This window comes from Ascidiella aspersa, chromosome 3, assembly GCF_963924565.1.
Source record: "Ascidiella aspersa chromosome 3, kaAscAspe10.2, whole genome shotgun sequence".
Taxonomy (NCBI): Eukaryota; Metazoa; Chordata; class Ascidiacea; order Phlebobranchia; family Ascidiidae; genus Ascidiella; species Ascidiella aspersa.
In genome coordinates, this window is record NC_139449.1 from 14,199,147 (window position 1) to 14,216,171 (window position 17,025).

Consider the following 17,025-nt stretch of genomic DNA (forward strand, 5'->3'; position numbering starts at 1 on the left):
TGAAACTAGCTTGATTCTTAGCATAACTATAATCCCCCATAACATCACCTTCCACAACTGATGGAGAGCCACAAGAATTGTAAAGATGAACTGCACCTAACCAAGCTAATTCAATAAAGCATTTTGAATAAAGTTTTTACTCAAATCAGAATAATGGTAGCCTCTGTTTAAAAACACACACTATATGCTGTGGGTTATGTTCTCATAGAAACTATTACTGCAACACTAAACTGTAATATGCTTTAAATCACCATCTTGGTCTGCAAAGGGTTGCCAAAACAAATAAGCCAATGTCCATTTAATAAGGAGAATACAAAACGATTAATTAAAAAAACATCTAAATGTAAATGCCTGGCCACGTCGGTTTAAAATGTGACAAAGGGTTTTGTTTATTTATACTTAATTGTACAATATGTATTAAAACAAAAGGTCAATCTGATGACAATTTCCATGTCACTTAATTTTTACAAAATACGCATTTACATATAAATTCTGGTCACATAATAGACTTCAAAACTCTAAGACTCGTGCAACAAGTGTATGTTGGCATTGACTATTATTAAAAGAAACTAAAATATCCTGTCACAATTGCGAAATCAACGCAGACCAGTACCACTTTTTAATATCTGAATCACAGAGATTTATTATCGGCAACCTACATTATTAGCACTGTGCACTAACTACCCCGATTTAGATAGTGTGCTTTCTCTGTGTTTTCCTTTTCTTTTTTGCTGTCTGCCTCAGCAATATATATATACTTAGAATCAGTGCCTTCTCGCTATGTTAAAAATGAATCAAAAGATATTTAAAACAGTCAAATTGATACCTACTTCTGTATGGGCTTTGATATTCTTGCTATGTTATTCCATAAGAAATTTGTTTCTGCATAGTAATTGTTCCATTCCTGTAATTACAATTGCTATTGTTATGAGCATGTCTCAATGATTTGTATCTCTGTAAATGTTAGGATACCTTACATTTGTTGATTTACTATCAGCAGCAGCACCATTAACAATCTATCAGGACCTTTATATTCTGAAAATACTACACAGAGTGACGTTGTATTATAATATATCACCTCTCCCAGAATAAAAGATTTTGTAAAAATTGAGTGACATGGAAATTGTCATCAGATTGACCTTTTGTTTTAATAAACAGACAGAACACATAGGTCTAACCCAGTGGTTGTCAAACTTTTCTAAAATTTTTGCCTGGTGGACCCGTTTCAATTATTTTGATGTTTCGCGGCCCCATAAAAATGCAAATGCAAGGGTTAGTTTACCTAGGTTTCTTGTAGTACACTAATTCAGTGACGATTCTTTCTAGTGTAACAACTTTCTAACTACCTGATAGCAGATAGTACAGCTTCGCTCAGGTAGTACAGCATAACAGATGCTTTATGATGTCAAAAGAGACATTGTTAAACATGCTATATGATCAAATAATAAAGCATAACTAAAGACAATAATGATGACAGATAATGTTTAAAACATAGACTAATGTTTAAAAACATTCGCTAAAGCCTAATGTTGAAAAATATTAATTCTTCTTCCGGACCCTTAGAAAATGCTGTGTGGACCCCAGTTTTGAGAATCGGTCTTTGTCAGACATTTAAGCTATTACATTTTTTTTAAACTTTCAGGATAAACAAAAAGATGTAAGAAGCTTAAGTGGGCATTGTCACACAGATGCAGTTATGGATTTAGCTTGGAATTCACTTTCAAGGTAAGCTTGCCTAAACATTAGCACAAAGTGAACATTCCTCCTTTTCCTCTTACTGTTATACAGAAAACATCATATCTATGCCACCCATTATTTTAATTTGAAACTTGGAAAAAACACGCGTGATGCTCAATTCAATTTCCATCAACTGTACCATATTGTTCTGACTAAATATACCTAAAACCTGTCATAAAAATTAGCAAATATAGTCCAAAACTTATTAGGAGCCAAAAAGCTTGCAAATTGCAAAACCATGAATCATTTCTCCAGTTACTTAACTACACATGTGGAATTTTGATTCAAAGCATAGGAAAGTATAAAAGCAAAACTAACACCAAACAGAACATGGAAACTATAAAATCGCTATAACAAAGTTAATAGATAAATAATATTTAGATTAGAGCTCGCGCCCTCTTATGAATTGATATAGGTTTTGTGTGATACATGTTGGGACGCATGATAATGAATAGATATTTTTATTTTCTGGTTTACTTGGACATCACATCATGTTTAGCTCTGAAATTGAAAAGTGCTAAAATCTTGCTTCAATATTTGCAAAAATATTATCTAGAAAACTTATCAATCCAAGGTGCTTGATAAGCAACTGAAGGTTTTGGTAGTTTATAGCAGGGCTGCGGAGTCCGTTAAAAGTAACCAGAGTCGGACTCAGAACAAAAAATAAACCCGAGTCCGACTCCTGAGTCTCAAGTCTGACTCTGGTCAATGTGGGATTTCGTCGAGTCCAAACTCTGACCCTGACTCTACAACCTGTATTCCACTAATTTACAATAACATGGATATTCAGGAATCCACTTATAGGAGTGTAGTATGTTTCATTCACTCAAAATACATGGTTGGGAAATATTCCACCATATGCTATTCCACCTTTACAATTTCCAGTGGGGGCCATATCAGTTTTAAAATTTGGCACTGTGTATGTCGGACTTCGGAAGTTTTTCGTGGTCTTACTCGAAAAAAAATGTGCTGAGTTGTGTATTACCTCAGCCTTAAATAGCGGAAGGATGGTTCCACTACAACTAATCATTTCAGACACATCTTGGCAAGTTCATCTGCTGACTGTACAGTGGCGCTTTGGGACTTACGTCAGGGTTGTCAAAGTAACACTTTTCTAAGTCATAGAGAAAAGGTGAGTGACTGTGACATTCCGTAAATTAATTATTATACAAATACTTTTTTATTCTCACAAACATTTAGTGAATTTTTAGCACCCTAAATATAACACTATTGTAAAACCGCTCGGTCAACTTGAGTTCAATACTCAGCGAGGTTACGCACAGACTAATTGTTAAGTAATACTAGCGCATTACTGGCAACAATAGTTTTATATTTTTTGCAGCATATTATTTGACAGACTTAATAACAGATCATGTTTGTAGTAAACCAAAACTAAAACACAACAATACCATGTATATATTATTATGACCGTTTATACAAATTAATAAAATGGGAAATAATAATTAATTACAAATATATACCAGGATTCGATTTTCTGGATTCGTTATTTTAGATTCGAAACCTATTATTCTGGAATACCTTGGGATTCTACTTTGAACATCCCTAGTTATAATATATATCAGGGCTGCGGAGTCTGTGAAAAACATAAAAAAATAACATTGAAGTTTTTAAAATATGCAAAATTCATAGTTTAGCAACAAAGTCTGTTTCCTATGCACAACATAGGTCTCCATTAACTGTACCAGATTGTTCTAAACAAACATACGCTAAATAGGGCGTGAAAAGTAGGAAGACATTATTAGTAGCTGAAATACCAAAACACTGTTTTAAATTTTGCATGTTAACAATATTTAAAAGCACAAATGCTTTTTTTATAATGTTTCAAATCTGAACCAATTTTGTTATTTTTACATTATTGAAAATGTTACATTTTGACTAGGTACAAGCAATTGATTGGCGGCCAAATGATCCAAACTACCTCCTGAGTGGCGCATGTGATGGGTAAGGTGTGTTGTAAAGTATTTTAATGTGCCTTTACTTTTGGTCAGGACAGCCTGTCTGTAAAAGATTGTCATATACAATGCACAACACAATTTTTTTAATTTGTATATTACAATGTGCTAAATTGAGTATTAGAAAAAATTTATGTGATCCTTAATCCAAGCGATGTACAACTAACTATACAATTTAAAAATGTCTGCAACTTAAATGTTTTTTTTATGTTCAATTTGAAAAAAATGTTGAAAACACATTGCGACACAAACATCATTAAAATATAAGATTCAATAGATATTCAATCAAGTAACTTGAGTAATTACAGTAGTATGGTGACTACGTCTGCCGCAGTTGCGAGTTTTTACCAAACAGGGTTAATTATTTTTCACCCACACACTTGCTGATACAAGTGCTATAAAACATCAACAGATTGGCATGTAAGCAACGTATTTGTTTGTTCAATTAACTTATTTTGTAATATTTCTCAGATGAGAAAATATTAAAATATGTTTTCCCATTTTCCGGGGAAAATAGCCTAACAAAAAGTTACTTGGTTTGGTATATTCAGGTTAAGGGGACCGATTAAAGTGTATTAAAAGTTACTTGCACTGTTACAGGTAGTTGTTTTTATATGGTAAGCTTATCTGGTGGCAAGATGGACTTTAATTAACTGTCAATTTTTACCCCATCTTATTTTGTGGATTTAATTAGCATAGTAGAATATGACTTACTTACTGCAGTGTATCTCAAGAGGCACACTCCTATGCGAAGAGAGATCATTAAGTGTGCCAAGGATTTAATCATAATTCGAAAATAACTAACTTGTATTCTAATAGGCCAGCAAAGTAAGCGAGACACCACGTTTTTCCTTTGTAGGTGTAAAATTTTAATTATATTGGTTTGTTATACTATAATGTATTTTAAAATAACATGTCTGTCTTTTTATTATGTTGATTTATTGAATTAGTTCGATGATTCTCAAACTGTGTTTCGTGGAACTTTTTCATATTTGGGAAAATTACATTTGTATTACAAATATATGCATGTAGACAACCATGCAATACTTCAATGTACACTATCCATCAGTGTTGTAATGACTCAAGTCATTGACTTGACTTAAGTACACTTATGTCTCTGTTTTCAAATGACTTGACTTGACTTAAGTCTTTTGGACAAATTACTTGGCTTGGACTTAAGTCATTTTAGGATTAAATTAGGTGTTTTTCATTAAAATTTATATAAAGTTTTGCACATTAAACACTTTTAGTTCTGTATATTGCGTTAGTTTTTATAGTTAAATTGTTGCTTATAATCAATTTACCAATTTTAATAGTTTAACAGTTAACAGTTTACTTTTATGTCAATGACATGACTTGAAATTGACATGCCCTCATGACTTGACTTGGGAAAATGATGACTTGGACTGGGACTTATTATTTTTGCAAAAGACGTGACTTGGACTTAAAACTCATTTCAAAATGACTTGTTTACAACACTGCTGTATCCATTAAAATGATTAGATTAGTGCTCTTCAACCGGGTATACAACTAACATAAGGTATATGAAGGGCATTCAAATATGGTCAGTATTAGTATATTTCACAACTGTAAAGAAGGTCTGGTCATAGTGCCATGTCCCCCTAACCCAAATGGGCTATGCCTACTGTGGCACACTATAATGATAGTTTTTAAACTTACAAAATGTATTTTCTTTGTGCCTCGTGCGAGTGTTTCACGTCTTATAAATATCAACATAAAACAGTGAGACTTTTGAAGGTCTAATTTAAATAGCCGTTTTAACGTATTAGACTAAACCAGGGGTCGGCAACCTTTCGTATGCAGTATGCCAATTTATGAATAATGTCAAAGTATAAACAACTTGCGTGCCAAACATTTTTCTATGTTTGGTTTTGCACTAGCAACCAGGGCTGCGAAGTCGGTTAAAACAACCCAAGTCCGACTCCATCTAAATGTGCGATTTCGTGGAGTCCCAAGTCTGATTCTGACACTACATCCTGTATTTCAGCAACTTACGTAACTAAAATAAGATGGATATTCAGCAATCCACAAATAGGGCTCATGGAAAATATCCCACGATAAGCTATCCCACTTTAACAATTTACAGTTTGCTGCCTTGTTACTTTCGAAATTTGCATGCGCACACGTCGGACTCGGGTGGTTTTACTTAGTCTTACTTGAGTCCGACTCCGTAGCCCTGCTGTTATCTGCTAATTTACGAATGATCTGACATATAATTTGCGTTTCTTGGGAGACCCCATTAAACCAAATTTTTAAGTAAAATTCTGGGCGCTGATGGTCCAGAATCCTACCACATTGTGTCCGAGGGTTATATTGCTAACAATATTTGGGTTATGGTGAGAGTTAGCGTTTGGGTTTGGGTGAGTCCAGTATTATTATTATTATTATTATATTTATTCTTTCATATTTACGCCTTCCTTACAATTTTACCTTTGATACCTCGTTTCGTTGGTAATGCCCAAACCTTCTGAGATATTTTGGAATATATTTCGATTTTTAGTCAATACCTAGAAGTGTTAACTAGCAGTCACTCTTTTAGCTTTTTGCGCTTTTCACGCCACTTTTTAGGCATTGTGACGTAATGCGAACGGTTAGTCGTAAACAACAAGTTTAACGCCCACAAAAAATAATGTTAAATACAACAGTTAAGACACTAATTTGTCACACGAACACTGCAACTCGAAATTAGTGATGTAATAATAATGTTAATGATGTAGTAGTGATGTAATGGTTGCACTTTGTTCGTCTGCGTTAAATCATTTGGCGTGCCCTGAAAAATCATCTCGCGTGCCAGGGGTTGCCGACCCCTGGACTAAACAATGAATAAAATCATGACAGGGGGATGCAGTGCTTTTGTTTGAGGAAGTTAATTTTTGTTAGGAATGACGTCACAAAGTTATTTTCTAACGCGACGTAAAACAATTAATCTACAAAACACTTATTTTTAGCAAACTGGTACACAAACGTAACCTAAACCCGATCTAATCCCGCAAAGCGAAAAAAATGCGTTAATTTAGTATTTTAAAGTATTTTAAATTGGCTAAACTTTTAACGGCATGTGCCGTATTAATTAAGCAGATTAATGAAAATTGCATATTATTCGAAATAACTGGATTGCTAACTAGTTTAATTTGGCCTAATATAATTTTGAAAACGGCCAAAAATATTGGTATAAGTTAACGCGAAACACGAACATATTTTGAATTTTCATTGAAAATATGGCAAAACATGTAGTTTGGCCGAGCTATGGCCTGATGCCCCCCTCCAGCTCCAACTTGAAATTTCGCTTCTGATTCAGTGAACATGGCATTCATAGTGTTTACTTTAATAGAGCGGAATCGCAAAATTTCCAACAAACCTATGCTTGCACAAACATAACTGTTTACTTAATAAGTCACCGGCTTTCGGTGCGCGCAAGATGAACGTGTTGCAGATTGTCATGTTGACAGGTCGTTGTTCTAAACCAGGGCATCTCAACTGTAAATCAATCAACCCCTAAGGGTCCATAGTGATATTTTAAAGGGGTTGACAGACATATATTTTATAAAAAGTTGATTTTGGTGCATAGTTGCGATAAGAAGTCAAATTGTTACGTTAACGTAGTCCAAAACAGCAGTGTCATTTTAATTTTAACTTATTTGCAGTCGTATAATTATGTTTGACACGCGCTCAAGTGTACCCTCTTGCGACAATCTGAAATGGAAAATAAAGGGAGAAGTTGAACGTGTTGCGTGGAACACACTTGATAACAACTATTTTACAGTAAGTTGTTTACATTCTCATAAAATAGTGCAAACGCCAACTTTTGTGCGTTTCCTTGCTATACACATTTGTTTATTCAATTGTTGTTTTAATACTACTAACGTTACTCTTTTTTTAATAACTTATTAGTTTATGTAGTTTTCTGTAGTAGAATAATGATAAAGTTACCTTAAAAAAATAGTTTGTCAGTTTGACGGTTAAGCAAAACAATTAAACACAGGTTAGCACAGAAGCTGGTTCAATATTCTACTACGATATTCGTCAGTCTCGAAAGTCACTATACCATTGGAAGTCCCACGATCAAGCAGTTCCTTCCCTCCTCTTCACTTCCAATATTTTGTACAGTGCCTCGAGTGACGGTCTTTTAAAGGCGTGGGACATTGGACGAGAAAGTTCAGATCTGATTTTGGAAAAAGAATTAAAAATGGTATTAGCCATAGTTGACGCCTTTTTAAACTTCAGCGATAACCTATTCAAGGGCCTTCACATAGAATAATCCTTCCGACGCTAATAATTCATAAAGTTCATGTTATAAAAAGAACTGATATCACCGGCCACTAGCACTGTTCCCGCTAAGCGCATTTTTTTAATAAGTGCCGAAAAAAAATTAAAAAAAATAATATGTTTTTTCAAAAGTTAAACGTCAATCATTTCATGTAGCCCAAAACTTTATTAGTGAATACTATCATGCGCGTGGCATTTAACCCTCAAAACGAGCTTAAAGACACTACATTTAACCCTCAAAACGAGCTTAAAAGACACTAAGATTGTTGGTTAATTATGTAGGATTTTTTTAGCAAGGAAATAATCGAATATTTTACAAATATATTGTGAAATGACACAACTCAAACTCAATTCATCTGCAAATTAGCCTAAATCGAAGTCCAGTCGTTTTGAACAAACAGGGGAAGTCAAGTATACATTAAACCAAAATTTGATTTAAACTAAACCACGAATGTGGATATTTCATTTTTAATATTTCGTATCGATCTTACGCAATTAAAGCTCTTGGACCCTGGTTGGGATCCACTGGACTAGAGTATGATAGGATATACATTTCATGGATTGCATGTTATATCAAGACAACAAACCTCTTTTTTACTAAGTCCTATTTTAGCGTAATAAATTTTGACCGCTTTTGTGGTCTTGGATTAAATTACCACTTTTGTAAAATATTACTGATCACCTGGTAATTGAATAGGTCATTACTTAGCACCAGTTACTAGACCAACTCAAATACAAACGAATTTGTTTGCAATGTTTTTGCTTTGTGGCTACAGAAATTTTAGGCGCTACGGGCGTCAACAATTTGTAATTCAATAGAAAGAAAGAGAGGGTCATTGTAGATACAAGCAAAAAAAAATATTTTATGTTGAAAGTTTGCCATTTACAAAATTATAACGAAATAGCGCACAAAACAAAATACAAATACCATTTCTCTAAAAACGCACTTTTTATCCGCTAGGCCGCATAGCTCTCTTTTACAGAGCTGGGGTATTCCATGTCAATCAAGCCCTTGTAACCACCCGTCTCAGATTTTTATGATATTTACATTGTACAAAATATGGACCAAAAAAATGGGTTTGCAAAAAAAAATTGCAAAAATTCCAATCCGTTAAGAAATTACGGCATTTTGAAATTTGACCACTAGAGGGGGTTTTCGGACACCCGAAAAACACAAATGTACATTTAAACGCTATAATTTAAGTAAAAATGGAAGCTAAAGTATGTTTGCTACCTTTTTTTGGGTCAAGGAATCCATTTTTGAAGTCAAAAATGCATTAAGGTAAGGTTTAGAGGCCTTAAGGGGCACTTCAAAAGAAAAAAATGTCAATGTTCCGAGCGAAATGGTGAAAGACTGCAAATATTTAGAAACACAATTTTTAATTCGTTGATACTTTATAGCAAGATCTGTCAAATAAGCCTAAAATGAATCTTTAGACTTGTTAGAAAAAAGTTTTATACCCAAAATGAAACACATACTATTTTGGTTACAATTCCCCTAATAAATGTCTTGTCTGCGCTTTTACTTATAAAAGCCTTTACCTTCTTTGTATATTTTGTATTTTTTTTTAGAAAAAATTAACACAATATGGCTCTCTAGGAGACATTAAGATGACTTCAATTTGTTTAAGCAACATAATTCTGCTGGAAACTATTATTTTGGCCCACTTTGTTATAGCTAGGATTGGCAAGCCTGTCAATTGACCGTTCAAATACGGTCAAGGACCATATTTTATTTAACCGGTCAAATCATTTCGCAAGCAAATGTTGTAAATTTGATAGGCGGTTGTTTTATGATTTAAGTTTTTAATAATCTTAAAGTGTAACTTTTTTTAAGAATTAAAATATGAAATGGTAGTGTTTACAACATATGTGCTGTGGTAATAGATAAGTGTTTGTAATAGCAAAAGTAGATATATTTTGTTTAGTTTAGAATAAATTGATTTCATCTTTTTTAAGTCTCCCAGTCTGTTTTTCTACTTTATGAGTTGCACCACACAGTGTAAACTCACTGGCTTTCTTTTACTGTGACACCACAATGGTATATGCTGAATTCTGTTTGTCATGAAAGCAATGGAAGGAAAGTAATAGAATAATTGGTTTTGCAGTTCAGATTTGATTTAAACTCAGCTTTGCAGTGCAGTTGTCAGTAGCTTAGGGTGCAGGCCAATACAAAAACTACAAAAACTTTTTGAACCTTCGCCAACATAAGAAGGACTTTGGTTATGCTGCCTGTTGGTCATTTTTCGTTTTAGGAACACATTCATATCACAACTTTCAACCTGTATCCAGTTGGTCAATTGGATACAAACGGACAAGTAAGGATTCAACATTTGAAGCTGTACATCATTTCAAGCAGCCAGAAACAGACACTATAAAATTGAAGATTATGTCTTACATAGCATGTAAATATGACAATATGTGGTGGATTGGTGTTGTTAAGGACAAAGATGACAAAGACAAAAAAGCATTTGTTTCTTTCCTGCACCCAAGTGAATCAAAAAACTTGAAGTGGCCAGAAAAGACTTATGTTTGTTGGGTTTCATACCAAAATATTATACAAACGGTTGCAACCCTATCTACCATTAATGGAAGGATATACAACATTACAGAAAAGGAGTTTAATGACATAAATGCCAAAGCAGATAACTAATCTCTTGACCATTTTAATATTGCTTTTATCAAATTCTCTTCATTTCTAGTTCTTGGAAATAAATCTATTCAAATATATATTTGAAATTATTTACAAATTTCTGAATATCAGATTAAGTGTTAGTGCTTAAAATGTTCTGCTTTTGCGTAAAAAAACGATAAAAAACTTGTATTTTGATCGTTTGAAAGAATGTTTGGAAAAACTATTAACCTATAATTCACTTTCAATACCCGAGATCCAATTGTTCTGTGTTTTGTGCGCTATTTTGTTATTTGTTTTAGGGTATGATACACTGCTGTCATGTTAACCCCGACGTGCCAGGCTTGTTCGCGATTGGTGGAGAACGAGGAGGTATTCGACTCTGGAATTCCAAAACTTATTTTGAAGGTGAAAGTAAGTATTAAATAAAATCATTACTAGGTAAGTATCATGTTAAGGACCAAGCCGAATTCCGATTAACCCAGCCTTTAGTCAATTGGAGTAACGACTAAATTAGTAATTTATTTCACGTTTTAAGGTATACTCTTATGTTTATAGATCCTATATCAACACCGTCTTTTTGATATATTTAACTACAAATATCTCTTAGACGAGAATAATGACTTTAAATTCTAAAACGAACATTATAAGGTTCATATATAGGTCCATTGAGGTCTTTTAATCGACCTGTAGCTGACAAATGGTAGGTACTAAATCCTATATATCATATGTCGCCTGGTTAGTGGTTAGTTTACCTATGAAATTGCTTTATTGTATTTCCAATATTGTCTTCTTGTTGCCCAGCTTCTAACTATGCCAACGAAAACAATTTGAAGGAAAATATCAATAAGCGAAAACAAACCAGCAGCGAGTTTTCACATTTTGTGAACACAAAGATTCCGAAAACGAAGCGGTCTACCAAAAACAAATTAGGAAAAGTAAAGAAAGAAAGACATCGAAACAGACCTGATCGTGTAAAACTATTGGAACAATTGAAATAACACTTTTGTGTTTTATTTAGTGTTTCGTTCGAACATAAAACCCTTTTAAAATAAAATATGTTTTACAAATATAAGCAAAAGGTTTTACCGGTTCTTCAATCCTGAAAATTTTTAACTATTTTACTAAAAATAAGTCGAGGCCGTTGTCATAAAATATTTTGTGACTATTCTTGATTATAACGTTCTAACGAAGTCACTGCATGGATATGCGTTTCACATTGTAAGACAATAAATCAGGAGTTTTTTTCCAGAAAGTTGAAGGGGTCTTATAGGTGCTAAGACCATACCTGCAAGCCGACAAACCAAAATAGTTAAACATAATTTTTTTTAGGATTTGTAACTCTGCTATGAAGCATAAAACATATTATCTATGTATTATCTAAATAAGGTGTACTAATACTAATCAACCCACAAAAATCCGCACTTAGGCCTTATTCATTAAACGAAAACCGTACAAACAGGAGTATGATTTTAAAGTGGTGTGCAGACCAGGAAAAAATAATATTTCCGATGCAATGTCAAGGCTTAAAATTCAGCATGCTGTATTGACAACAGTGTTTCTGAAGACTTTATTGGTCAAGTTGTGTAATACGGTACACCTGTTCCTATGTCATAATAAGAAGTGTCCGAAAAAGATGGACTAAGAATGGTTAGACATTGTGTGAAAACAGGTGCTGTTTGGTTAAAATGTGCGAATCCAAGTTACCTACCTGTGAAAAATTAACTTAGTATAAACGAGTTCTACCTCCAAGTCAACCATAGCAGAATTGTGCAGCTGATATATTGGAATCGATACCAAGTGGAGACAACATAATTGCTTGTGGTGGATTATTATAGCAGGTTCTATAAGTAGTAACTAGGAGGTCAATAACAAATTCCTGTGCAACACAAGACAGTGTTTGCGCGATTCTGTATGCCTTACTTACTTCGGACTGATAATGGCCCACAGTTCATTTCGACAGAATTTCAAGAGTTTCTGAAAAAATGTTGTTAAACATGTTTATTGTTTATACAACTCCACTTTGGCCTCAGGCTTATGGAGAAGTGGGGGGGCAAAACAGAACTCTAATGAAGGCAATCCGTGTGGCTCATATGGAACACAAAGGTTGGAAGGCGGAGATTAACAATATTTTAATGGCGTACAGATCAACACCACAATTGACAACTGGAGCTTCTCCATATTACTTAATATTTGGTCGTGAAATGCGAACAAAGCTTCCGGAGCTTTGTTAAGAACCAAAGGTGACGGAAGAAGAGTTTCATGAGAGGGACTGGAGCATTAAGCTGAACGGAAAACTATACACTGACGAGAAAAGAAGAGCAATTGAAAGTCGTTAAGTCACAATTCAGAATAACAGGCAGTGAAAATGAAAAGAAATTCATCATTCCTGCAAAAGTATGTCAATGACGAAAGTAAATCAGAAGAGGTTCCGCATATACCACCATTGGTCGATGTGAAGCCTCATCCCACATTCTGATAGTCCAGATGAAACGCGAAGACGCTCTGCGCGACAAAATGTAACGCCAATGCGGTTTCGTGATTTTGTGTGACATTGTCATAGACATGTGTTTTACTTTCTTGTTGCGATGTTTAAAGTAAAATGGGAGGGTGGTAGTGTTTTATAATGTGCCAGTTACCATCTCGTGTCGTCTGTTACATACAGGGTTGCCAGTTTGGATTTTTTAAAGCCAAATTTAGTCTTTTTTAACCTCTCTGGATTTTGTTTATACAAAAAAAAAATCCAAATGAAATTTAGTAGAGGTGTGACTTTTTTGTTTTCCAAGTGCCTAACGTATTCGGTAATGTAGTAAATCGCTGACCAACTTGGTAGGTATTTGATGGCCTCACAACACTAACTAACATTTATGGCCCAAATGTTGACTGTCCAACATTCTTTAACAGCGTATTTTCCAACCTAATGACATCAATGGAGCCCTGACCTAATAATAGGTGGCGATTTTAACGTTATGTCAAATAAAAAATTAGAATGAAGTACAGGGCCACAGCACGCAAACCGCCACTCACGCTCTTCTACAGGAGTCGGCATACGGCCCGCGGGCGGCCCGCCAATGTGATTCATCCGGCCCGCCGCCTAAACTAGACACGAGTCTATATGCCTACTTTTTGACTGTTTTACCTAAGTTCGAAAAATTTTCGTGCTTCAAAAAAAAAATCGCACTCGCTTCGCTTGCCACGTACGCCCGGACACCCGGACACAAAAAGGTTAACAACACTGAACTATTAACTATTAAGGTTATCTCGTTTCTTCAAAGTACTTTTTTTACACTTTTCATTACGACGTGTGAAATCATTTTTTGTACCAAACAAACGCCTTTTTCGCGTTTGAGCCAACACTTTACTGCTTACTTAAGTGTAATTAAACACTTGGATTTTTAAGTGCAAAAAAAGACGAGGCCCACCTTAAAAGTTGTTCTAACATTTTAATAACGCATGTTTTAGTTACCATTTAGCGCGGCCCGCAGAGACCTTTCTAAATTTACTTTTGGCCCGCGACTAGAAAAAGGTTGCCGACTCCTGCTCTACAAACTATAAGAGCACATATGAACACGCTAAGCTTGTATGACGCGTTTCGTGTCTTGCATCAAACAACCCGAAAATATTCCAGGGTTCAAACGAAAACCAAGGTAGCAACTCGTATAGATGTTTTCAGGTAATCATTTATGTGTGATATGTTGACCATCGACATTGTCCAGGGAATCATGTCAGACCACAAAATCGTGACAATCTCTATTTATTGAGCTCAAAGTCTGCACGGAAGTCTCCGCCGCTGTTTTGGCACCGTATTTTAGTTCCTGTTTGGGGTTAGAAAATGGGTTATTTAGTGCTGAAATTATTGGGGAAGTTCCTACTTATAGGGGTGGTGTTTGGGGTTAGTTAAAGTGTTGTTTAGGCATGATTCTCAATTTTTAGGTCGTATTCCGACGGATTTAGACGGTACTAATACCATTAGCCTAGGTATTAGTCGTTATTTGGCCTTATTCCGAGTTGTGTTTTATTCTGACGTTGGCGTTGTTCTTATGTCGGTCTTATGGCCGAAGTCCGTACTCAGCTGAAAGATTCCCACTCAAATAAGGTGACTTGTAGTCTGAAAATAGTTTATTAAAGTAGGCTTAAACATAGCCTCCAAGAAAACGAAATAGGCCTAGCACTATGCTTAGCATTGTATCAATATAGAATTGAACACGTAATAAACAGCCCGTATAAGGCGTACATAAACTATACCTTATTTCTCATAGGCTCTCGAACTCGTTAGTATTAAAACAAATAGCAATATACAGGAGCTTGATAAAAGTCCGTTTTGCCTAAACCAGGGGTCGGCAACCTACGGCCCGCGGGCCGGACGGATGTAATTCATCCGGCCGCCGCCTCTGACGCCACTGTTCAACAAACGAATACTGACGCGGATAATTTTCGATTTCGAAAAAAGTAAGAGGTCCGTTTTGAATTGCTGTCCGCCACTTCATTCTCATCAGTGAAATGAATCTCGTTTTCCCGTTTCTTTATTAAACTAGTGACCTAATTGTGACCGGAACCTTTTTACATAGGCTTTACCTAGTAGCTACTCTGTACCGTTATGCCCGAACCACGCCAAGCCCAATCAAAAACTACTTTTTTGCCATCTCTTACTATTGGATATACAGTAAATGCAAAAAAATTTCGCGCTTTGCAGAGCAACTTCATACCTAATTAATAAATTATTTTATGTGCCTGTTGCGTGTTTAGCGCACAAGTTCGCCTAAGATCAGCAGGTGTTTCACAGATTTGTTAAGTTTTTTTTCACGTTATGCTCAGTGACGTCCTAGGTAAAATTATATGGGCTGAAAATTCATTTTCGTTAGAAATCTTGTTTTTCCGCTAAATTTTTTGGTTTGCTTTGGTATGTGTTTTAAAACGATTTTTGTCTTGAGCTATATAGGAAAAGACAACAAGAATGAAATAACAAACACAACGAAACATGCACAAAATGCAGAAATTATATTTATTCATGGCAGAATATCAATTTGGAAATTTCTTAGCACAATCAATGGTCAAATTAAACCAGGGAGTCGAACCGGAACCGAACCGGTTTTGGGTCAATTTTTTTCGAAGCGTAACCGAACCTGAACCGGTTTTTATGAGATTTTAAGGAGCCGAACCGGAACTGAACCGAATAATTTGAAAAAACCTTAACCGAACCGAAACCTGTAAACAAAAGCGGTTCGCTCCAGCATGACGTCACAACTTCTATTTTACAGAGTCAAGTTACGCCATGTTCGAAATTTTATGAAAAAAATATGAATATTGAATAAAAAAATCGTTTATTTTTATTTTTTAGATATTTCAATATTGAGTTGCTGTTTTTTTAATAAGTCACGGAACTTAGATTAAATGACTTACAATGCATAAAATTTTTAGGATACAACATGATACAGTACAGGAGAGCGCAGTAAATAATTCAATTTCAATGGAAAATAATGGACAAACCTAGAAGACGGCTTAAATGCTCAACTGCATGGTCACCATTGATGATTTTTTAACCTTTACGTGGTCTTGAGTCAAATTATTTTTGTAACGATGTGTTCCTATCGGAACTCCATAGGCTTTGGCTGCTTCCCGAAAACTCTTTTTTTTTAATAAAATATCACTGAGATCCCTATTAAGGTTTGACCTCAGTCAAGAAACAAATCAAGGGACCGATGGAACAACTGTTCCAAAGGTCCTCTCGTCGCCATTTCTAATCACTCATGCTCAGAATTAGGCTGAACCAAACGAATCAAACTAACTTTCAACATGTACCTGAATAACACCTCTCTACACATAAAAACATTCACTGCTTTACAATTACCTAAAGACTATCTAAATACCTTACGAGCTAAAAAGTACATTTTTCATCCCCCCAAAAAATTGTAATAAATTAACCACTTCCAAAAGCATGCTACAGAACTTTTAGGACAGAGATATGTACACAAAATCTCACTTCCACAACCAAAATTTTATTTAGTTTCGCCAACAAGTGGCGCAATATTGAGGTGTTTCATTGGTCCCCATGTTCCATGGATCCCGCACTTCCCCTAATAAAGTTTTACCCATTGTAGAACGCAGGAGCATTGCGAGAAGCTTCATTTATATCGAAAGTTTCCTTAAAAGTAAAGCTTTCAGGCGCCAAGTGTGAGTTTGTCACAGTCTTTGTGAAATAGGTTTTTGTTTGTTTTGAGGGGGCAAAATTAAACAATAACTTAATTTGCATAGTCTTTACCGAACTAATATATCAAGCAAATGTCTTTCTTGGCAAATTAAGCATTCCGTTTTGTACCTGCCCAGCGACACGTCCAAACCACCCACGAAACCTAACCCCTAAAAATATTCCTCCTGGCAAATATACAACCACCGCAA

The 17,025-nt window shown here is 35.0% G+C and overlaps 1 protein-coding gene across 2 annotated transcripts in view; it reads left to right on the forward strand.

Annotated features, from left to right (window-relative positions):
* Positions 1–11,711, forward strand: part of LOC146160332 (periodic tryptophan protein 1 homolog) — a 45,397-nt gene extending 33,686 nt beyond the window's left edge. The window contains exons 8-14 of one of the 2 annotated variants that reach the window (XM_083383789.1): positions 1,643–1,725; positions 2,773–2,869; positions 3,638–3,699; positions 7,376–7,493; positions 7,714–7,920; positions 10,932–11,043; positions 11,434–11,711. In XM_083383789.1, coding sequence (XP_083239915.1) covers positions 1,643–1,725; positions 2,773–2,869; positions 3,638–3,699; positions 7,376–7,493; positions 7,714–7,920; positions 10,932–11,043; positions 11,434–11,630 — 876 coding nt within the window. In that variant the 3' untranslated portion in view covers positions 11,631–11,711. The remainder of the gene's footprint in view (positions 1–1,642; positions 1,726–2,772; positions 2,870–3,637; positions 3,700–7,375; positions 7,494–7,713; positions 7,921–10,931; positions 11,044–11,433) is intronic. The other variant, XM_083383790.1, reaches the window with a different exon arrangement.
* Positions 11,712–17,025: the final 5,314 nt, after the last annotated feature.